Source organism: Xiphophorus couchianus, chromosome 22 (assembly GCF_001444195.1).
Source record: "Xiphophorus couchianus chromosome 22, X_couchianus-1.0, whole genome shotgun sequence".
Classification (NCBI taxonomy): Eukaryota; Metazoa; Chordata; class Actinopteri; order Cyprinodontiformes; family Poeciliidae; genus Xiphophorus; species Xiphophorus couchianus.
In genome coordinates this window covers 16,497,474-16,520,172 of record NC_040249.1, presented here as the reverse complement: position 1 = coordinate 16,520,172, position 22,699 = coordinate 16,497,474, and the positions used below count along the sequence as shown (strand labels likewise).

General features: G+C 39.1%; 3 protein-coding genes across 14 annotated transcripts in view; 2 read left to right on the top strand and 1 right to left on the bottom strand.

The window, feature by feature from the left end:
• Window positions 1–218: 218 nt before the first annotated feature.
• LOC114138461 (coiled-coil domain-containing protein 177) lies at window positions 219–6,250 on the bottom strand. The gene has a single exon (XM_028007746.1). The coding sequence runs from the start codon at window positions 5,003–5,005 to the stop codon at window positions 3,320–3,322; it is 1,686 nt and encodes a 561-aa protein (XP_027863547.1). The 5' UTR covers window positions 5,006–6,250; the 3' UTR covers window positions 219–3,319.
• A 641-nt stretch (window positions 6,251–6,891) lies between these two features.
• On the top strand, window positions 6,892–14,482 carry nsmce4a (NSE4A component of SMC5/6 complex). Of its 2 annotated transcripts, none has more exons than XM_028007977.1 (11): window positions 6,892–7,158; window positions 7,576–7,804; window positions 7,882–7,962; window positions 8,897–9,027; window positions 9,734–9,885; window positions 10,969–11,068; window positions 11,503–11,593; window positions 12,531–12,622; window positions 12,712–12,760; window positions 12,866–12,951; window positions 13,855–14,482. In XM_028007977.1, exons 2-11 carry the CDS (start codon window positions 7,600–7,602, stop codon window positions 13,918–13,920), a joined length of 1,053 nt encoding a protein of 350 aa, XP_027863778.1. In that variant the 5' UTR covers window positions 6,892–7,158; window positions 7,576–7,599; the 3' UTR covers window positions 13,921–14,482. The 2 variants fall into 2 exon arrangements, with proteins under 2 accessions (XP_027863778.1, XP_027863777.1); XM_028007976.1 differs by having other exon boundaries at window positions 6,896–7,381.
• Window positions 14,483–14,638: 156 nt separating this feature from the next.
• Window positions 14,639–22,699, top strand: part of tacc2 (transforming, acidic coiled-coil containing protein 2) — a 60,643-nt gene continuing 52,582 nt past the window's right edge. For 5 of the 11 annotated variants that reach the window (XM_028006268.1, XM_028006270.1, XM_028006269.1 and 2 more), the window contains exon 1: window positions 14,640–15,029. In XM_028006268.1, the coding sequence (XP_027862069.1) occupies window positions 14,919–15,029 (111 nt within the window). In that variant the 5' untranslated portion in view covers window positions 14,640–14,918. Of the gene's footprint in view, window positions 15,030–16,094; window positions 16,234–18,465; window positions 18,567–19,489; window positions 19,559–21,449; window positions 21,841–22,699 lie in introns of those variants that run through there. The other 6 variants (XM_028006274.1, XM_028006271.1, XM_028006266.1 and 3 more) reach the window with 5 other exon arrangements.

Below are 22,699 nucleotides of genomic sequence, written 5' to 3'. Positions count from 1 at the left end.
GATTTTTCCTCTGTGCAGAATTTCTCTTAATTTGAATTTCTCTGTTGTAGATATCTTTTAAAAATTTGCTATTTTGTTTTAGAGTTGTGTTTCTTTTGTAGCTTTAAATAAACTTTGTTTAGCTGAAGAAAAGGAAAAAATGTCTATTAAAGTTATAAAAGTTGCCGACCCCTGATCTAAATCATCCAGAGTTCTTAGTCATGGATTCTGCTCTCTTCTCTTCAGCTAAGATGGTCATAAAGACAGGTTGGTTTGATCTAAAATGTTCAGGTATTCAAATGAGTTCCCATTTTCCATTCTTCAGAAGGTTCCCAAGGTCTCTGGAAGAGAGAATGCGCACAGCATCACATATCCTCCACTGTGAACTTCCATACTTTTCTACATATTTTTATGTAGTATTTATTACTTGAAAGCTTTGCCTTAGTGTCATATGACCAAAGCACAGATTTCCATTTAAAGTCCAAGTGCCTCTGGCTTTACTCTTTTATGATTGTGATGGTAGGATAGAAAATATGTTTTTCTGGCATGCAGACCAGAGAAGATGTTGTTATAGAGCAGGGATCTGGAACCTGCAGCTCAGGAGCCCACTGTGGGTCCTTAACCCTCCACAGTAGCTCTTCATAGCTGATCAAAACAACAGATATAACAAAACAATGTTTTTAATTATGAAACAATAAAAGGGTTAATTTTTGATAAGTTTTTATGTATTTTGATGCAGTGCTTTACTAATTTCCTTAAGCCATTCTGGTTCTTTTTCTATGGATTTGGTCAGCTTATACAGTGTGCGCTGGAGACACATCATTTGAAACTGTAATCCAAAAATCTTAGAAATTTAAATTAAAAATAAACTGTAAATTAAAAACAATTAGTTTCAATTGTTAGGGTTACCATTAACTGTCTCCTTGTAATTTCATAAAAAAACACAATAATTAACTCTCTCTTAACATTAGCTTTTTCTCCAGTGGATACATATCCTCAATTCAAGTTTTTTCGTGTGATTTGTTGCCTTTTTACTGAGGGTGCTAACAAATACGGCTGCATCAGAATTAAAATACGTTTATTAAAATTTTTAATAATAATACATGAATAAAATTAAGGCATGAAATTTACTCACATTCTGTTATTCTTTAAAATGTATTGAACATATCCATATACTACCCCGAAAGTAATAAAACATTGTTATAAACCTCTACAACAATGATGGCTTGGTTTGCTAATGTGACTACAAATAGTTTCCATTTACTTGGAGGAACATGATTGTCATGTAGCTTAGCTGGATTTCTCCTGTTTTAACCTCAAATGAAAGCCTGTAGTGAGAGACTGTAACAGTAAGACATGTCAGATTATTCAGTAGAGCACACATAACAATGAGTGGTGAAACATTAACTTTTATTTCTTTATAGCTGCACTGTGAGCTTTGCTTAATGGCCTTCCTGTCAGGATTCATGCACTCTGTGTCTGTAAAAGAAAAAAATACTGTAAGTTTCTAACGGTGGAAGAACTCAACTCTGCTCCCTAACAGCTACTGTGACACATCTGTTGGCTGAGTGAGTGGAAAGGGTTTGCGTAAAACTGGAATCACGCTTGCCTTGACCTTTTCAAAACAGAGTATATAAAAAAACAACCTTTACATAGTTCCTGAAGGTAAATATGAAAACAAGCTGGAACTTCTACTGTGATTACATAACAAATAGAGATTTCACCATGTGAGTTATTTCCTGTAACTCCTCAGAAAGTATCCCTGGGCTCCTGGGCCAAATTGAGTTTGTAGATAGAGTGTATGGTGTTGTGAAAGAAGACACACTTTCCTGAATGTTTCATAACTCTGTATTCTACCCTCTAGCTGCCCTGAATTACATTGTTGTGATCCAAACTAGTAGAAATAGCCTCAAGCTGGTAAACTATGAACTTGCAGGACTTGTAAAAAAGTTTGCTGTGCTACTTGACCATTTTCTGTTGTCACTAGTTACAAACACAAACTTCAGTGTATTTTAATTCCACTTACTAGCACAAAGTAGCATGTAATTGTGAAGTGAAAAACAGAGTTCAGTTTTTTTCTTTTTTTTTTTATAAATAAAAGCAGTATCTGTTTTTGTACATCTGTCTCTACCAGCTGTACACATCTGAAAACTAGAAGAAAAAAAAATGTTCGTTGAAAAAAGTTCAAGCTCATTCAGACTGTAAGTTGAGCGTTAAAGTTGGGTTTAGGGCTGGACTTTGACTGGGCCATTGTAACATATTCAGTACTTTGATCTGAACCTTTCCAGTACAGCTCTGACTTTATGTTTACTGTAGTTCTGCTGGAAGTTGAACCTTCTCTCTAGTTTCAAGTTTTCTTTGCAACATCTAAATACAGCTTTTAGATTGACCTGTATTCAGCTCTGCAGTAAAAATGCTGGCCGCTTAAATCTTTCCTATTGATTATTTATGATTTTAACAGGCATAAATGACGCAAGTAAATAAATAAATAGGTCAAATAAAGTGAGACACAATGTAAACTAATCAAATATTACTTGAAGGATATTTTGTTACATTTTATAAGCAGACTGAAATTGTAAATGTTGGTATTTCTGTGACTCAGTAAGTGTTTACCGTATTCCACGTAGAAACCAAGGTTATAAAATGTCCATTGCAACTGGCTACACTGCATAGAAATCCTTTCTCTTATCTAGCTGTTACAGTAAGGAAGTTTATGTGATTTCTACAGAAGGATAAAGCTTCAGTGAGGCAAGTTTTATTTATCTACACTTAGGGCAGAAATTACTCTTCGAATCGTAAGGGTTGCAGACCTCTAGTCTGATACAAAAGGATATTTTTCTTTTTTATTCCCAAGACGAAGGATTTTAAATCCAGAAGAATTTGAAATTTTTGCTTTTTCACTGGGTTAAAAAGCCAGTATATTTTCAGAAACCATCTCACCTTATCTAGGGATACGAGCCTAAAACCCTTCATGGAAAAAGTTGTGATTTGTAAAAACCTGAAGAAATGCCCTCATTGCCTGATCTCAGCTTTGATGTTCTGCCGTGTTTGTAGTTCAAACATAGTGTTCCATACTGAGAATAAATTCAGTAAAGATGAAGTGTTTTTATTTTTAAGGCACTTAGAGTGCATTTTATTCAGGTGTAGCAGAGTAAAGGGGTTGACAACACGTACATCCCACAATTTGGATGTTTTTCTTTAAAAATTGTTTTGGAAACAATTCCTTCCACTTTACAATGATGCAGTACTTACAAACTGCCCTGCTACAGTAAATCTACATACAAACTTAAATGTGCTGTAAGGAAATAATTTAATATCTAAAAAAACATCCTGAGTTGTTTTAAAGTTTGATTCTGCTCATGGAGGCAGTCAGTTTAGCCTCCAGGGCCATCTGGTGGAAGGTCCGGCTGTGTGTCTGCTGCCTGACCCTGTCCCTCAAGTGAAAGGAGGCCTGCACCAGCCTCTGCGCCTCCTCCTGAATCTGCTCCCTCAGTTTTTGCAGCCTCTCCCTCTTCCCCTCCTTCATGCAGACGTAGCTCTCTCTGCACCTCCTGCTGGCCTCCTCCTCTCTCTGGATCTTCTCACTCAGCTGCTGGTGACAGACCTGTCTGTGTCTGCTCTGTTCTCGTCTCTGCTGAGTGCGGCTCCTGCGCAGCGCCGAGGCGTTCTGGGCGGCTCTCTCCATGCGACGCTGGCTCTGCTGGACCAGGATCTGCTTGTGTGTAAGCTCCTGGACACTCTGCAGCTTGGCCCTCATCTGTGCTCTTTGGATCTGGACGTCCTGCACGGCAGCTCGCTCCCGCAGCCGCCTGTGCTGTGCCTCTGCAGCTCGGGCTCGTTTCTCGGCGGAACGCTGCAGCTTCTTCTCCAGCAAATTCCTCTTCTGCGTTTCATCTTCCTCCATCTTCTGCTCTGCTTGCCTCTTCAGCAGGATGTGACACAGCATCTCTCTGTGATTCTCCTCCTGCAGCTTTTTCCGCTCCCTCTTCTCCTGCAGTTCTCTGGTCCTCCAGGCCTTCTCCTCCTTCTCTTCTGCCGCCTGCTTCTCCTTCTCAAGCTCCCTTTTCTCCAGCTCCATCTTCTCCCTAAGCAATCTCTCCTGGTATTTTTTACGCTCCTTTGCCTCCTTCAGAGCAGCCTCCAGCTTTTCTCTGCGTTGTGCCTCAACCACTTCCTTCAGCTTTCTCCATTGGTTCTCCTGGAGCAGCATCTCCTTCTGGAGCTGTGCTGCTTTCTCCTGCTCCAGCCGCAGCCTCAGCTTCCTGCGGGCCTCCAGCTCCTTGTGCCAATGTTTCATCCTCTGCTTAAGCCTCCTCCTTCGTTCTTTTTCTGCGTGGGCCTGCCTGGCCTCCTCCCTCCTGCGGGCCTCCTGTCGTTCCTGTTCCTCCTGCTGACAGAGCTTCAGGCGCTCCTGCTCCTCCCGATGCTTGACCAGCATCAGAGCTGCTATCTTGCGATCCCTCTCTGACACGGTGATGCATGTCTTCCTCTTTATTTCTGAGGTGATCTTCTGCAGTTTCCTCTCAGCAGACAGGGAGTATCTCAGATCTCCCAGACTGAAGCTGCTGATTGTGCTCCTCTCTGGGTCTCTCTTTGCAGAAACAGAGGAACCGGATTTTGCTTTGAAGCAAAGGTCTGCATAGACAACTGGCTCTGCTGAGTGATTTTTCACCTTTGGTACAACTTCAGAGCTTGAGGCTGCATTACTTCTTAGGCATTTGCTCCTTTCAGCTTGAATAATCCTCTCCTGCTCCTTGCTGCACACAGGCATAGGGAAAAGCTTCGATCGTTCCTTCTCGTATGATTCATGCAGAGTCTTCATGGCCTCATAAGGAGCAGCCTGCTGCCCTGCAATCAGCTCGTTCAGAGATCTAATTAGCAGCTGAACCGGTTTAATACCTGTCTGAGTCCTGGACTCCAGCGAGTGGGGACTTGTTATGATGCCGCTGCTCTTACCAGCTCCAGGCGATTCAGAGAGGTTCACATCCAGACAGGGAGCAGGTGAACTAGACCTCAGTTCCTCCATTGTAAAAGGAACTAGACCTCAGTTCCTCCACTGGTTGAAAGTCTCTTCTGCTCAGGAAGGCTGCTGAGCTGAGCGTCTGTCCAGCATATGGAGCTGGTGATCCCCAGGTGATCAGGGGATTAGCTGATCACCTGACCTCTCACTGTGTGGGATGGATTTATTATTTTGATAACACCCAGGAGGAGCTACAATGTTGATTAAATATCCAAGGACATTTATAGTTCTAACATAGGTTACCAACTTTTTGGTACAACAAAGTGGGAATTAATCTCAGTCAATATCCCAGGAAATGTGTTTTTAAATTATGTAACTTGACAAATCTGCATATAAACACTTTACCGGTTACTTTAGTTTCCATGATCTGACAAAGAAACTCAGAAGAAAAACTGATTGCAATCTGGTAAGAGAAATGTTGGGTACCATGACAATGGATCAGCAGAATCTAAATAAACACCAGCTGTCTGTCGCATCGGGTTCTCCTTTAGCACCATCTAGTGACTGTAATCACGGCAATTGAGCTGGATAGGCAACAATGGTTTCAATAAAAACAAAAAACAAAAACAGAAGAACAATGCAAACAATCAGACCTTTGCCCTAGAGTGGCAGGATGGACATAGAAGCCGCTTGAAAAAGTGAGTGTGGCCTTTGAACAGGTAGCCCAGGATGAATGGGCCAATATTTTAGCTATATGGAGAACTTTACCGAAGAATTCTCAAAACATTTTACCTAAGTCATCAAACTTAAATGGCAATCCTGCCAAATACTAGAGAAATTTTAAGTGCACCAGTCCCTCCTGCAACAAAACACCCACATAACATGTTTCTGCTGCCTGCAATACATAACTTTTACAATGGTGCTCGAAAACTGGCTGGCTTCCCCCTTTTGTCTAGCTAGCTTTAGTAATACTGGACCACAGGATATGGCTATAAAAAATGAAGGTCCTTGTTCCTTTGTATGGACTAATGACTTCTTACTTGCTGAGTGGCATTTCAGTCCATTTTAGTGTAGAACGCCTGGGCAGGAGGCCTAGAGGAAGACCAAAAAGGATATAGATCTGGTGAAAGAGGACCTGAAGTTGGTTGGCGTGAGAGTATAGGAGGTTTGCAACCAGATTCTGACTATGAGAAACCAGCAACCTCTTCCCAGTGTCAGAATCTCACCGTGGAAGAAACTGCATTAGGTTTTCTAATATGTGTCCTATAGTTCAGCGGTCCCCAACCTTTTTAGTCGCGTGGACCGGTCAGCCCTTCGCAATTTTGCTGCGGACCGGGGGTGGAGGGGTGGGTGGGGGGAGTCACCTAATTAGTAAACACACCACGGGTGGAGTTTCTACAAGTAGTAGAAACCTAAAGATAAAATGTGAACATACACAATTTTTATGTGTAAAATCTGGATATTGGTAAAGATCTGAAACATAAAAACTGCTTTGGACCGTTGTTTAATTACAAGAAAAACATTTAATTTCTAAATTGTTTGGTTAATTTATTGCTTTCTATTTTGTTGATCAAATTTGTTTGTTTTTTTTACAACTTTTACTTGTGGTCAAGGGCCAAACAAAAATAATTTCAAGAGCCAGAAATGGCCCCCTGAGCCACACTGCTCCATATTATATTTCAGCTGAAATTGACTTTGAATATTTATCTTTGTGCTGCAAGCATCAACTTACTAATACGTTGATGGCAGTACTTGTTTTGTTACTCATTCTGCTGCAAGTTGGCTCAATTTTGACGCGCAAGACGTAACCGGTAAAGTCCGGTTTAGGATTTTCAAAATAAAAGATCCGGAAGTAGTTCATTATTTCTTGCGCGGCCCGGTACCAATTGGTCCGCGGACCGGTGGTTGGGGACCACTGCTATAGTTGATGTTTGCATATAAAATAAATCAATAGAGTTTAATTTACAATTTTTATATATTCGTGACATGTGGTAGATCTCAGCCAGCTGATAAGAGAAAAAGTAGATCTTGGTCTCACAAACTTTGGGTACCCCTGCACTGCACTAGTGTATCTTTTTAGTCCAACAAAATCGGGGTTTTCCTTTTCTTTTATTCTGAAAAGTTGTGCATGACGCGTCACGTCAACTTCCTGCGTTTGCACGCCAGAGCTCTGTCTATCGTTTGAATAGTTTTTGTCTGTTTTTAAAATAGGTTTGAAGGTATTCTTTTAACAGATTTTTAGAATTTTTGCTCGTGTTTGTGTTTTTTGTAGTTCATTCTGTTCGCATTACCACAGTTAAACAAAACCGCTAAAATCAGGTTAACGGCTAACGTTAGCCGAAAGCATCAGCAGTTAACCGATAGCTAGCGTTAGCTTTCATTTAGCACCAATCGAGAGCTTTTTATTTGAAGCTGGTCTTGTGGGTTTATTAATTCTGTAAGGTAAATAACTTTGTCTTAACTTCTTTCTTAAATATTGTTTGCTATGCCATGTTTATAGTTAAACTCTGAACATCTACGACCCTATCGTTACTATAATCATAGCCTGTCTCCAAACTTGCTGAAGGTAACTTTTGATAACTTTTTTCCAAACGTTCTCGTTTTGCTTTCTCCTTCATGTGGTTGCCCTTTCGTAGAGCCCGTTCTGCAGCAGACTAGAGATGAGGAAGGCCAGAGCGGGCGGTGACGATGAAGCTGTCCGACAGAACGGGTCGTCCAGCCGGAGGAGAACCGATCAACACCCGGGTGATGGAGAGGACCATGACTCGAGCTCCGGTGGTGTGCAAGACGACGATGATGACAACGATCTGGGCCTCAGGAGAGAAATCCGAAGCAAATACAGGGACCTCATCAACTCAGTTCAACGTGAGTTGTTACTGAGAGGCAGCCGTAACTATTTAACAAAGCTTGAATGAGCTCATAGACTTTTCTTTCTGTTACAGAAAACAGAGAAGACATGCTGAGTCCTTCCAACAACAAGCTCACAGAAGTCTTAGAAGAGGCAAATAAACTTTTCAAAGATGGTATGTGAGAAATAGCGAGGTATTTCTGATGAGGAGCTGCAACTTAGTGGCAATGTAATTTCTGCACCAAAGAGTTGAATGTCAAAAGGCAAAAGTACTTAAAGTATTTTTTTTATGTAACCAGCATAATGTGAACAGTGAAAATGTTTTCAAAGGCTGAAATTATGGGATAATTTATGCACATCAGTTTAAATATAAATATGTAAAAAGTGTCTCTTTAAAATAACAAAAACATAAATGTTTTTGCAATATTTTTAATATTTTATGTATTATATATTACCATGAAACTGGTCGCTCAAATTAAACGTTTCTCTGCTTTCTCTAGAGGTTAGAGTTAATATAATGTAATTGACTTGTAATGATTCTGTATTTGTCACAGAGGTTAAGTTCATTACTGTAAAATCATATTTTCACAATAGAGGCTTAGCATAAAAAGATCTTCCTTGGCTTTTTTTTTCTTTTTTTTTTTTTTTTTAGAAAAGTTACTGTAAATGCTGTGATTAAAGATATTGTAAAATTTTGAGGATTACAAGTATGTTTTTTTGGTATTTGGATGTTTGAAATTGTTATCTGAGAGACTATTTAGTTAATTTAAAAAGAATTCCACTCATCTTCACATAAGCATGGCTTTGTTTCCCCAAAGCTTCTCCAACAAACTCTAGCTTCATTATGAGCAGAAACGGGAAAAGAAAACATAAGGCATTTTGAATATTATTAGAAATTTTTCAGCTACAACCTGGAACAGCTGTAACCATGTTAGTTGTCTAATCAGTCTGGGAAACTAACATTACCAGCATCAGAAATTAAACATTTATGTGTATTCCCCATACCCAATGGATGCTTTGATAGTTTGATTTTATACCAGATGTTTTTTGTCCAGCATACGTCTATCCTTTTGGATTAATTGCTCTGATGTGACTTTGCTCTCTGACAGTTCGACAGGCAAGAGAGGCGGCGCTCGATGCTCAGCTTCTCGTTGTGGCCACAGACTTGGGAAAAGAGAAAGCCAGTCAACTGTTTTCCGAGGGGAGTGCTTTTGATCCCTCTGCTTTCGCTGAACATCTGGTGAGTGTGTTTATATAAACAGTGTACTGGGATCTGGGAGAGCTGCAGAATAAACTGAATAGCTATCAATATCAAGTGCAAAGGGCTGCTTGAATGCAATATTTATTTTTTGCCATTTGATTGAGTTCTCACTACCCTGATGCCAATAAATCATATTTACTTAAGTATTCACAACCTTTTGCTATGGAGTTCAAACTCGAGTTGTTTCCACTGATCATCCTTGACATGTTTCTCCAGAACTCATTTTAAGCTACAGAAACATGTCAAGGATGATCAGTGGAAACAGATCAACTTTGAACTTCTTGGCAGAGACTGTGAATACTTACTTAAATGTGACATCTTGCTTTTCTACTTTTAATAAATTTGCAAAAATTTAAAAACTTTTTTCCACATTGTCATTTTAAGGTATGTGTTTGTAGAATGCTGAGGAAAAATGTTAATTTAATACAATATAGAATAAGTCTGTAATAAAACAAAATGTGGAAAAATTGAAGCGATGCACACTTTTTGAACGAACTGAAAACTTTGGTGACCAAGATGCTAACGATGACAGAAAGTAGGACCACAACGTAACCGTGGAAGACAAATGAAATAAGAGTGAGGAACATATGAAATAACAGCTTCTGAAATCATCTCAAGTGTTTTGTGTTTGGAGTAAATTTTTTACTGTTCATTGAATTGAACTGATGTCACACAACTCCAACAGTTGTCCTTCATGGGTCTTAACCGTCTGGAGGACGAGGACGATGAGCCGCCGAATGGCTGTGCCAGCGATGGCTACCTCCCCAAAGACGCCTGGCACCGGCTGGCCAGGAGAGCCGAGTGCTGTTTCAGGACGGCGCCTTCTTTCCACTACATGTGAGTCCCAGAGAGCGTGACGCACCCACACAGATTTAAAAACCCTTGGGTTTTTCTTACAGTTCTCACCTTAGGAAATCAGGAGTGAGTACAAAAACTCCATAAAATCTGTGAACATGAAGTAAGTCACCAAACTCCTGAATTTACCTCTGATTTTAATAATGCTCGTGTTAGTCATTGTAGATCAAAGCTTCCACTAAAATGTATTAATTTCCATATCTGGTATTTGGGATGATTCCATTAGAAAGGAGCCATTTCCTGAAGGTAATGCTTGAAGCAGTAATAGTACTCCTAATATTTTCATTTTCTAGATAGGTTAGAAGAGCAGAAAATCAAGTTTGAAAGAACATTAGTGTGTTTTTCAATGGTTCATTCCCTATTTTCTTTGTCTTAAAGGATGACAATAAAAATGTCTTGAATTAATATTGCATTCAGGTAACTTGTAAATTAAAGTTTAAGTCAAAGTCAGATTGTATCAGACGTTTACTTTACTATACATGTGTGAAGACAACAAAGTTTAGCTATAAATGATTCTCAGTGACCGTACTAAATAGATCTGAACAAACTGGAAGAATTGTGCACATGTGAAGTGATTTCAGCTTCACATGTCAAATGATTTGAGTCCCAGAATGAATAGAAAAAATGGGTAAATGAGTTTTAAAAATACGAAGCAAATGACTGGCAAAAAAACTCAGCTTCAAGTGATCACTTCCGCAAAATAGAGCCAGAAAATGAAATATTTAGTTCATTCTCGTTAATGATTACCAATTTCCAACTTTATTAAAAAGCTACATTTTGACCAAAGGTGCCACAAACCTGGGTTAAATACATTCACATGTTTCTGCATGAATTTATTAAATTTTTTTTTTTTTTCTTTCAGGAAAATATTTCATGACTGTCTTCAGTCACATCTACTAACATGAGAATGAGAGTTAGTGGTTTAAAAAAGGATCAAACACTTGAGTTCTTGAAATATCTGATCTGAATAGTTTTTTTTATTTGCAATTTTTCTCTTTAATTTGTAAATGTTATTTCTTAGAATAGAATCTCAAAACACTGACTTTATATGAATTTTCTCAACAGGATGGGATCTTTCTACACGGAGCCACCGCCTCCGAAGCAGAGAATAGAACGGCAAAGGAAAGCACCAAGCAAAGAAGCCAAGAGGATAATGCCCACTCAGGTAGCTCCAAGCTGCACCATCATGGCTGCAGTTTGATGCAAACATCTGAGCTGATATTGGCAAACACTTTGAATTATGAGGATTGTTTCTCCGCAATAAAATTTCCTTTTGTATATACATTTACCAGCCTGCTAATGGGCTTTAAAAGTCATTTAATCAGATTTTTCTATTTCAGAATATCTTATGTTTTACTCTGACTACTTTATTCTTGCATCCATCCATCCATCTTCTTTTATCCGGGGTAGCAGCTTCAGAAGGCCGAGAGTTATTCTTACATCTTTTACAAATTTAAACCCAGCCAACGTAGCTGAATTTTCAAAGGGGCAAATTTTCTTCAAATATTTACTTTTATTTTATCATTTAGAGCGTACTCATAAATTACAAAATGATTGACGTTGAGTCTCGGCTAATAACAAAATCATGTTGCATTTTAGCTAAAGAAAATGGAAGAATCTCATCAAGAAGCTACAGAGAAAGAGGTTGAAAGAATCCTGGGATATCTGAAGAGTTATTATCAAGATGACCGTAAGTTGGAAATCATCTTTACTCATATTTCCTATGAGAATGTACAAATATTAGGGTACAGAGATGAAGAAACCCTCTGCAGGCGCATCGCTAATTCCCAGCTCCAAGTTTTCTTTTTTTTTTCTATGAAGAAACATATTTTTTGGGGGGGGAGGAGTGATAAGTTGTCAAACTAATATCTTCCAAAGCATTTCTTTTCCTTTTCTTTTTTTGACACAATTTAAAACCAAATTTAAGGAGCAAAATATTGAGCAGGGGATTTCCATGACCATTAGTAAATTGCGGCTGTTGTCTTCAAACATGAGTTACAGTTGAGCATAGCAGCTCTATGAATAGCTCTATGAATAGCTCTATTCATAGAGCTATCTACTATGAATAGTAGATAGCTCTGCCATGGAGACCAGATCTGTTGTACAAACTTAAAGTAGTGAGTTCATCTTGACATGTGACAGCAACATTTGCAAACTTTATTTACATGACAAGTTTCAGGTCTTTAAATGTGTCGTCAACCTCTGCTGTAACTTTCTATGTTTTTTTGTTATAGAAAACGTAGAACGTAATAATAAAAAACAACATCTAATAAATAAGAGATTGGGATGTAAATAATGATTGTTTCCAGCTGCCACTTTTTTGATCTCTGGGCTATGTTTGACCAGTCATTGAAGAATTAAACAAAAACACCCAGCAATAATACCTTCAGTGTGTGACAGGTTGTGACATCTTTTCATCAACCTATGTGACATCTCGGTGTTGGATCTCTGGGTATCAGATCACCTCTGACTGTGGTCTGATCAATCAGATTTCTGTTGATCCCGAGTCTGTTGACACTTTTATTCAGAGCTGTTCTGTAATTTAATACCTCATCTTTGTACCCTGTCTGAAACACTTCAGTGTCTTGAATTATTTTCATAATTACTGTGTGTTTGCTTCAATACAGCATCACCAATATCATATTATGAATTTGTCATCGACCCCAACTCGTTTTCACGGACAGTGGAGAATATTTTCCACACTTCTTTTCTCATAAGGGTGAGAAATGTACCGTTTCTTTTAACTGAGCTTTGTCGCCCTCTAGTGACTCTGAGTAGGTATAACATTGTTGCTTCTGCTTTTTTCAGGATGGTTTGGCACGTCTCAAGTTGGATAGTGACAAGTTGCCTTGTATAGGTGAGTGCATGAAGGACGTCTTTTCAACAGTCTGATTGTCGACTAACAAGGAAAATCTCACGGCATCAAATAATTTTTTACCCTTTTATGTTTTTAATCTTTCAGAACCAGTAGAGGAAGAAGAGGTGGAGGCTGCAGGTTCATTCAGCCGCAAACAGTGCATTGTTTCTATCAGCCCAAAAATATGGAGGGTGCGCAGCTTTTAGCTTCTCTATGCTATAAAATGTTCATCTACAGTTTCTGGAAAAACTAATTTAGTTTCGTCATAGCCATGAGATGTAATGTATTTTATTACGTTGTGACAGATCAACACCAAGTACTAATAATTATGAAGGGGAAAGAATCATTAAAAAAAAAATTCACAGATAATATTAAGCCCTATTTACTTTCATACCCAGAAAATAAATTCCAGTGCCACCAATTGCCTTTAGAAGTTATATTATCAACAAATAAAATTCAGTTTAAATCCAGCTGTTCTGTGAATATGAAGGTAGATGAGCAAACAGCATCATGAAGACCAAGAAACACAGCAGGCAGATCAGAAAGAAAGTTGCAACTGCAGATCTACCTAGATGTGGCCGATCAAGAGAATATTAAGCAGGATGGCAGCCAAGACTCCAGCTCTTAATCTGGAGGAGCTGCCGGTATCCACAGCTCCGGTGAAAGAATCTATCAGTTCTTCACCCCAATAAATCCGCTGTTTTTGGAAGGGATAGCAAAGCCATTATTGATAAAAAGCTGTTAGAAAGTCCTGATGTCAGTCTGTGATGATGCCTGTAGGGGAAATGGCAAACATGTGGAAGAAGGTGCTTTGGTCAGATGAGGAGAAAGTGACATTTGGCAGCCTACATAAAACTAACACTACATATCACCCTGAACACACCATCCTCACAGCGACATTTTAGACCCAAAAAATTATTGCTGCAAGTTTTGACTGGTATAACTCTGGATGACTGAATACTAATGCGTGCCACTCTTATAGATTTTTTTTATGCGCTGTGATATAATGTTGAAATAGTTTATGGATGTGGATACTTTTGTATGGTAGTTTAATTATTCCTAATGCATCTTTTGTTGTTTTGTTCTTGTTTCAGGAGCTAATAGATGTTTTTGAAATCAAAGAGACAATAATTCAGCCTCCGGAGACGCAGAGCGAGTGACGACGGCGCTTCCTCCTGTCTCACTAGTTTTAAATAACAGCTTTTTTTTTTTACGTCCGTTTGATTCCAAACACCTTTGTTTGAGTTTCATGGGACCAGATAATCTTTTTACTGTTTTTTGTCAGTAAGATTTTGTGTACATAGTTTTTTTATTCATGTAGAAAAATAAATCTCTTTAGGATTTCACAGATGTTTTTTGTACCACAGCAGAAATTAAACATGATTCACATTGTATTTAATTGCTTTGATAATATAATGAGACAGTCTGAAACAGTTCTTCTTGTAACTTAAGTCATTTAATTGAAAAGAAAGTAACAGATTAGTTTAATCTTTAATGATATGAAAGATTCAGTGTGACATAAGTTTTGAATATATCTGACAGACCTCTGCTTCATTTTTTAAAGCTTTTTTCTTGTATTTTCATCTTATCCACATTATCCTAACCATCTTAAGCCTCTATGCAGTACTCGCACTTTGTTTACACTGTTGTACTTCATTGAGAAAATATGTTTGCTGTGTCCCTGTTCCACGTTTTTGGTAATTAAAAATTGTTTTTGTCAAACAAAAAGTCATTATTTGCCAAAGATTTTATTCCGTTTTGAACAGTGGATACATTCTGACTCCAGCAGCAGAAGCAGCCTTTCATTGTCTTTGATCTTTTAAAGAGACAGGCACGTTTCATGCTCCCTCCCATCCCTTCCTCTCCCCTCACTGAGATTTTTTTCCCCTCTGAAGCAGAGCCTTCGTCCGCTCTCCTGTGCTGTGATTTGAAGCTCAGCTGGATCTCAGACTGCAGAGAGCGTCTCCTGTTTTTTTTTTATCCCTGCTTCTGGCACGTTCAGTTGATTGGAGGGGGCGTTATGTAACAGTGACTGGAGAATATATGTCACGGGAAGACCACAGGCAGTGATGCACACTCTCATACAGACCGACATGGAGGAGTGTACGAGCAAGCTTCTGCAGTGATGCTCTGGTGATGCTGAGGCTGACTGATAACGATGCAGTTCTGCAGGAAGGTGCTCTGCCAGCCGTGTAGCGCCAGGGTCACTTCACCAGAGGAGGACATGGAATACAGGATGGGGAGCTGCATCGGAATCTCACACAAGCAGGTAAACGGAGGGGGGAGGCGCCGTGTTGAATGGAGGCGTTTCATTCAGGGAGAGGCAAAGTGTGTTCTTGTGCTTGAGAATGGATGAAAGCAGCAGGAAAAATAAGCTGCAGTGGATAAAAGTGAAAGGATGATGTGAGTTGCAGAGGAAAATTGGAGGGAGTGTGACACTATTTGTCAGCTCAGTTGAGCAATTAACCCCCAGTAGCAGAAAGCACCTAGAAGACAAACAAATGACAAGTATGGAGGCTGTTTGTGGGAAACAGCTGGTCAGATTCACGTTATTTATAGCGATGATGTGTAGTCTGCTCAAAGTGGCCTTTAAAGATGGCAGATAATAGAGGAAGCAGATCTGCTTCCAACCCTCTGCTGTCTTAGAGTGGAGATGAGGTTTTTGTCTGATGGCGCTGCTCTCCGAGTTTATCTCAGACGGTTTGTACTTGTGCACGTGTGTCCTTACAACTCAGTGTAAATGTGAAGTGTGGCTACAGGTGGCATGAGCACTGAAACCCCTGCAGCTTGTTTTCTGCCTTCTGGTCATGTTCTCAACTCTTGAATCTTTACGTAAACGTCAGTGTGTTTTATTTGGGAGTTTATGTTGCAGACCAAAAGATAAAGTTGTGGATAATTGTGAAATACAAGGTCAAATTAAAAAATCCATTTTTACTGTTTGTCTCCAGCTGTCACTGGGCAAGAGGCAGGATAGGTTGGCATTTTATTACGGGCGAAAACATTCATGCACTTATACCTATAAGAGGCTTAAGAGAGACTAATTAACCCAACATGCATATTTTTGGAGTGTGGAAGAAAGCAAAACAAATCACTTGAACAAAAAAAGGAGAGGTTTGGATGATTTTTCTTTCACTTCACAGCAGTTGTATGAAAAGTTGAAGGGGTATGAATGAGAGTGAAAAGGCCTTATACCTACATCCTGCTGTTAATGTTCCTGTTTATTTGCAATCCACCCACCTACAACCTCCCTCAGCAGACATGGCTACTCCAGCTCCAGTTTGGTCTCCTCCCACCGCTCCCTCCCCTCCCCACACGCTTTCTCCCCTCGTCTGCTCCTGCCCTGCGTCCAGGGCTAAAATAGCAGCAGAGAAACCGGGGTTCCTCAGGAGGCAGGACAGAAACATTAGTTTGACAGTAAACACACACCGGAGGGTCAAACCTGAGGTTTGGAAACTGTCCTATTGTTTGCAATGGTGAGTAGTTTGTAAGCTTCTTATTTTGTTAAAGGAAAATGGAACGAAAAGGTGATAAATGGTGCAAACTTTTGTTGCTACTTCACTTTTATTATATGCATGGATTTTATTGCTTTTCCTACAGCTATTTATGAAAGACGAAGCATTAATTTAATCTACTTGTTTACACAACTGACTAAAATATACCTTTAGTAATATTACAGCATAAAATTATGTTTTTGTAGAAAAATAAATAGAAATCTCACTCTGTTATTGTGAGAGGAGGTCAGAAACAGGGCAGGAAATCTCAAACTCACACACATGCTCCTCCATACAAACCTTTCAGGACTCATGTTATATGACAGTGATGAGGTGAGAAGTGACCTGGCAGCGGTTGAATCATATGATTTCCCCTGTGTGCTGCCAAAATGCCTTGAAATGCCATCGCCAGCTAAAGTGCACGCACGTTGGTGTAAAGAGGGGGCTGAAATTACACCCCATTCACACAAATAGCAGGCAGAGCAGATGAGCTGCCACACCATTGAACAGGCGAGAATTGGGATGTGAGGATGCAGAGTAAAGAATAATTGTTGGAGAAAAACGATTGTGGAGAGAGGTCACTGACTCAGGTGGAGAGCATGCATGACAACCCGTGCATTAGGCTGGAATAAAGCAGTAAATATGAGACAACTCTATTTATAAAGTCTTGCACATTCAGGTCAGTGCATTCTGACTGAACACTGAGCTGGCATTCGGTCCCTGCAGCCATACAAGAAATGCAAATAAAAAGGAAATGTCAGAGAGTAAATTTACCACAGCTAAAAATGCTGCTATGTATCAGTCGGTGTCTGGTGACAAAGTCTGACTTACAAGGATCTAAATTGTGCATTATGCTGCCCATCTTGGATTAGAGTTGCCTCCCCACCCAGACAACCCCAGCAACACTGCTGAGAGTCAATCTGTTATTTACCCTGTACGGATTACCTTATCCAGCAGTCACTGTGTCAGTGTGCTGCAGGCATCCACAATAGAAGCATGGAGCTATGGATAAAGTTTGGTTGAAAGTTGCTTAAATAGCAACATGAAAAGCCACATGCTTTGCAAATAATTTGTAGACATCAACTATCTTTGGAAGACACTAATCTAACTTTATCTAAATGAAAAAATTAATTCTCAATATTTTGGCGTACGATCAGGTTTTAGGCATTGTTCACAAATTTTCAGTAACGTTGATCTGGGAGCTGCTTAAGAAGCTTAACGTTAGTCTGATTGATTCTTTACAAAACCAGTTTTGATGCTTCTGGGATCTTTATCCTGTTTCAACCACTTTGTTGATTTCAACTTAAAGATAGTTCTCCCTCCTGATTATCCCATCCACTTTGTATAACACTTCACAACCACTGTTAGGAAAACAGGCTCTCGGCAGGATGCTGCCAACAGGTTGGTACAGAGTTCTTAAGTTTCAAAGTCTTAACCTTGACTCCTCCAAAAATGTTTTTTTTTGTCATTGTGGTCAAATAGTTAAATGTTTTCCCTTTTTAACTATAAAACTCCAGAAGATACTGTATTTGGCTGGTCAATGAGGGAAACTGCTAATTTCTGTCAAGTTTGAAGGTGTAGATTGTAGAGTAGGTAATTCTTTCCTCGTTGGTAATCTCTCAGCCCATGGTGATGTGAAACTGGCTTCACTGTGGACAGAAGATCTGGTAATCTAACGTTTTCCAGCTTATGATTAGCTGCGGTATATCCATCTAGATTTATACCAGGACTTTGTTAAAATCTTTAAGTTCTGATTTTTGCTGCAGATGCTCTGATTTTAGGAATGTTTTTTTATTTTTACTACACCAGAAACAATATTTCTAAAGGTAAAGGTAAAGGTAATTTTATTTATATAGCACATTTTCAGCAACAAGGCAATACAAAGTGCTTTACAGGAATTAAAAGGAAATACAAACAAAATAACAAACCAAAAGAAAGAGTAAAAATCTCATCTATTGATTATGATGCTACTTTCCTACTTTTTTTTAAATTCCACCACTTGCACTTTGGCCCTGCAGGCAGTCTTGGCATCAGTCTGCACTCAAATTCTCCATTCCTTCTCACCCTGTGCCCATTCAAGCTCATACCAAAGGGTCCCTAATCCTGCAAGAACATAAATCTCTAAGTGTTGAGTGGCCCACAGATCCCCAGTTTTATTCTGTCTCTGTACTGAGCACCTGAACGGTCGCACGCTGATGGTCTCTTTGTTCATAGTGTCTTTCAGCCAGCTGATGTGAGAGGCCGTTGGTCTGGGCAGTTGTGGCCCTGCACCTAGCTGAGCCATGGGGAACGAGAGCAGCACTACTGAGGCATTGGTAAGGGCAAGATTGCTACTTGCTCCCCTGCTGTGCTGCTTTACATTTCTCAAAATATTCAGAGCACAGATGACTAACAAAGCTAACTTAATTTCTGTGATCTCTAACTTTTGGATGTCTGTAACAGAAGCTTTTCTAATAAAAATTTGTATTAAAATCATGCTTTATTTCTGAACAGGCTGAAAAAAAATGTCTAAAGTTTGATTAATTACACCACTAAAACATGTCTACTTGCATTCTGATGTTACAGTTTTGTACTTAGAAAGAAGATCCATTGCAAAACAATAATTTGCACATGACTGGAAGACTTTAGGTGGAGAATTTTGGATTAATATAACAGGATTAAAATAACCATTTGTTGAATGAACAGCTTATAATTAAGGTCCACACAGAGTAGACAAGATTCGGTTTAAACTCCTGTTTTCCTGATGACATGAAGTTGATAATTGACTATTGAGTAATAGCATTTGTTTCATAATTTGTCTATGTCTTAAACTTAAATAAGGGTCTTAAAAAGTCTGAAATTTAATTTACCGAAACTTGAAGAAACCCTGGAAAAATGTAAACCAGCAATTCTAAACTTTCTAACAACAACCAATTGCCTTGGAAATAAAACCTTGTGTTACCTGCTGTAAAAAGATCTTGTTTTGTAGTAAAATTGGAACACATAGTACTATAAAACATTCTTAATAAATATTTAGCTTATGTTTAAAATCACAAAATACAGAAATTCATTGTTTTTGTGTACCACTAAGGGAGGCTCAGGCACCGCCAATGCTAATTGTGACTCAGTTTAAAAAACCTGGCTGTAAAACAAAAACAGTTGTTAAACTATTGAAGAAACTTCATAACTCCAGCTTCTCTTGGTTGCACATTTGAGCTGCTTTCCCCCTTTTGGTGAACCGTCTTGTTCCCCGTTACAGCCAGAAGAGGGCGCTCCAGAAAATGTGGTTCTGTTTCCACCCAGAGAGAACCAAACTGAAACCCTGCAGGTACACAATATGTTTGAATGCTTGTCATTTTGAAAGCATTTAGCATCAGTTCATAGTGGTAAGATGCTCTGAGTGCTTGTTGCTGTTAACACCGCTAAATTTGTGCTCTGAATTTGTGCATTTGTTCGATATCCTTGGAAGCAGGTGGTTTGACTTAACAGATGTTCTGTTATTAATTACTTAGATGTTTTTTTTTATTGTATATGATGTCTAATTCAAATAGTCACATTTTATTATGTCCCTTACTGTAACCTGTAGAGACCTGAACGAAATACAAACAAATAACAGTCCTCCAAACCCTACATTGTTAATAAACCAACAAGACTACATGTAAGCTCTCAGTTTACTCAGCTGTGCACAGCAAAGCTATTTGTGGGGATAATACTGATTGTCAGTTTCAAAAGAAGATTAAAGGTGAAGTGATAGATTTGATACTGTTGTGTGAGTGTTTAGTACAGCAGGAATTTTACTTTCCAGCTTGTGTAAATTGGGGTGATTATATTTTTATTTCTAAAAAAAGAAGACGCTTACCCCTGAAACACGTCATTGTGTTCACTTAAAACTGCAGTATGTAACTTTTTTTAAAAAAAATAATTTTTTAAACATATTCTCTATGTTGTAACAATACAATATGAGACAAATAGTCTGTAAAAATGAAGCTCCTCACATTATCTGTCCCATACCATACTGTCACAAGGGATTAGTTTTAACAGACATGTAAAAAGAAAAAGAAAAGAAATAATTCTAAAAATTACATGCTGCAGCTTTAACATTTAAAGTTTGCCTTCTCTTTCTCTCATAAAATATCAAGTCCTGTTATTTTAAAATTTTAAACTTTAACAGCAGCCCAGTTGGGCTGGATGTTTGTTCACATGTTCAAGTTTTAACAGTAGAGGTTTTTGTCATATTTACCCTTTAAATAATAGCCAAAACCTTTTCTGTATACCACTAAGAGCAACCCAGTACCATCAGCGGTACTTGTGCCACAGTTTTGAGAGTTACTTTCTTTTTTTGTTTCTTTGTTTCTTTCTGCTTCTTAAGATACTCGTGGTATGATAATTTTAATAAAAGATAACAGTTTTCTGGTAGAACCTAGGACAAATCTTTAGGTCAAAGTTGCATTATAATCTAAAAAATGTAGTTAACCATCTTGTTGACTCTCATTTTAATATGGTGCTACTTTGATAAATGAAACAGGTAGCTCTTCTTTATTTGTTTGTTTTTTTTTACAGCCAAAAATATTTTTAAAGAGCTAAATTTGCATTTCAATTAAGTGTAGAAAACATTCAATGACTGTCTTCGAGAAGTTGACTGGCAGTGCGCAGCAACAAGTTTAGAAGTCAGCATTATGTTATTCTAATTTTAGCCCTTTTAATGGCATTACTTAGGTATATCTTGATAGTGAAAACTGACCGGTTATTATCTTACATTGCTAATAGTAGCTAGCCTGGTTACTGAGGATATTAATTAGAAATCCCACTGGCATCTAAACTAGAAACGGGAGCTGAGCTCACTATAAGTATGGTAGTCATCACCACTTGTTCCTGGTTCAGTCTCTCAATTATCTTTTATTTGTTTCACTTTTGAGAAGTTTCTTACAAATCAAACATCAACATGCTTGAATGACTCGTCTTTTTGGTTGTTTACATCTGCCACGGTTTGACTCTGGAGTACATTCTGGTCTGCTTTAAAGGCTTCACTGCATGCCCAACCTTTGGCCTGATTCTTAGCATTCACCTGCAAAGGCATGGGAGATACGGTATGATGAGAATGAAAGAAGGAAGCCGGGGGCAGGATTAGTTATAGAAAGATGGGAGAAAGGAAGCAGGACTGTAGTTGGGAGGAGGGAACAAAAAGAGAAGAGAGAAAGCAGAGGGGAAGAGTTTACAGTAGATGGGGGAGGAGAACACGTAGCACTTCCCTGTGACCAGCCCACTCAAGCCAGTTACTGTCTCAGCAGCGAGGGGCTCTGTGTTTGTCAGTGCGGGCTAGTGTAGTGTTTCTACTCTTCACACACACTCTGCAAGAAACAGAGGCGGCTTATGGAAATTTAGCAGGGGAGCGGCAGCAGCTGAGCAGGAGGAGGAGGAACTTAGCTGAGTCAGTGCAGGAGAGGAGAGGGGACGTCAGCAGCATGTGTTGCAGCATGTTTCAGTGCCACTGTCTACCTCCCATCAAAACACACAGTCCTGCAGAGGCTGCCCACACTGTGAGCATGACACAGGGATAGCAGAGGAGCTGCACTGTAGAGTCACCTTCAGCACAGCGAGGCGCATTGCTGGGTAAGTGCAGCACTCACTTTCATAACAGGAGGAAACTCCTCTTTTTCTCCTCTTAACAGGAGTCATGTGTGGGCCATTAAAGTTTTTTAAGCACATGACATGCTGGATTAACGTGACGTACCGCATGGCGGAGATTTCCAGGCGACTTCAGCCTGGTTTCTGTTTTGTACTTGTGGGTTCATTAGTATCAGCAACCCCCCTGTGTGGTGTTGAAATAAGGACTGTGGTTTTCCACCTCACTGACCCTGCTGGTGACCTTTAAAGGACCAGTAAGCAGGTGAATCATTGTTGGCTGTAAACTTTTCTAAGCGTGGGGGGGCTTCTTTTCATACAGGCTTATCATTGCATTACGTGCAGGTGCTTGTCTTTTATTAATCTGATTATGCAACAACAATACAGAAAATAGAACCAGCAGTTCTATTTTCCACAGGCATTCAAAGTGACACTCCTGCCGGTTCACTTTTTCATTCAATTCCTTTTATTCCCTTTTGTGTTTTTGTCTTTTTTTTAAAGAAGCACTGCAGAGACCAGCTAAACTAAAACATGTAAAAACAGATTTATATGGCAGTTTTCTTGACTGTTTTTTTGCAAATATTTCCATGAGTGCATGAGAAATCTTGAGTATTTGTTCTTGTTCTGAATGTGTTGAGCGTATCAAGATCTCTGTTGCATTGACAAAGGTGAGCTCCTGAATCTCACACAACTGTAAGTGTTAATCTGATTTCAGCATCTGTGTTCAGTTAGTAAACCACTCGATTGTGCAGACAAGCGTTTGTAATGCAGCCAAACTTTTCTGTATGTTTCACATGGAGGCATGCTTTCTACGTACAGCTGTTTATACCCAACGTGTTCATACCAG

Coding starts and splice junctions, on each gene's coding strand:
- LOC114138461 (XM_028007746.1), bottom strand. CDS start 5,005: ATGGAGGAACTGAGGTCTAGTTCACCTGCTCCCTGTCTGGATGTGAAC.
- nsmce4a (XM_028007977.1), top strand. CDS start 7,600: ATGAGGAAGGCCAGAGCGGGCGGTGACGATGAAGCTGTCCGACAGAAC. Junction 9,886..10,968: donor GCGCCTTCTTTCCACTACAT/GTGAGTCCCAGA, acceptor TTTTCTCAACAG/GATGGGATCTTTCTACACGG. Junction 12,623..12,711: donor ACACTTCTTTTCTCATAAGG/GTGAGAAATGTA, acceptor TGCTTTTTTCAG/GATGGTTTGGCACGTCTCAA.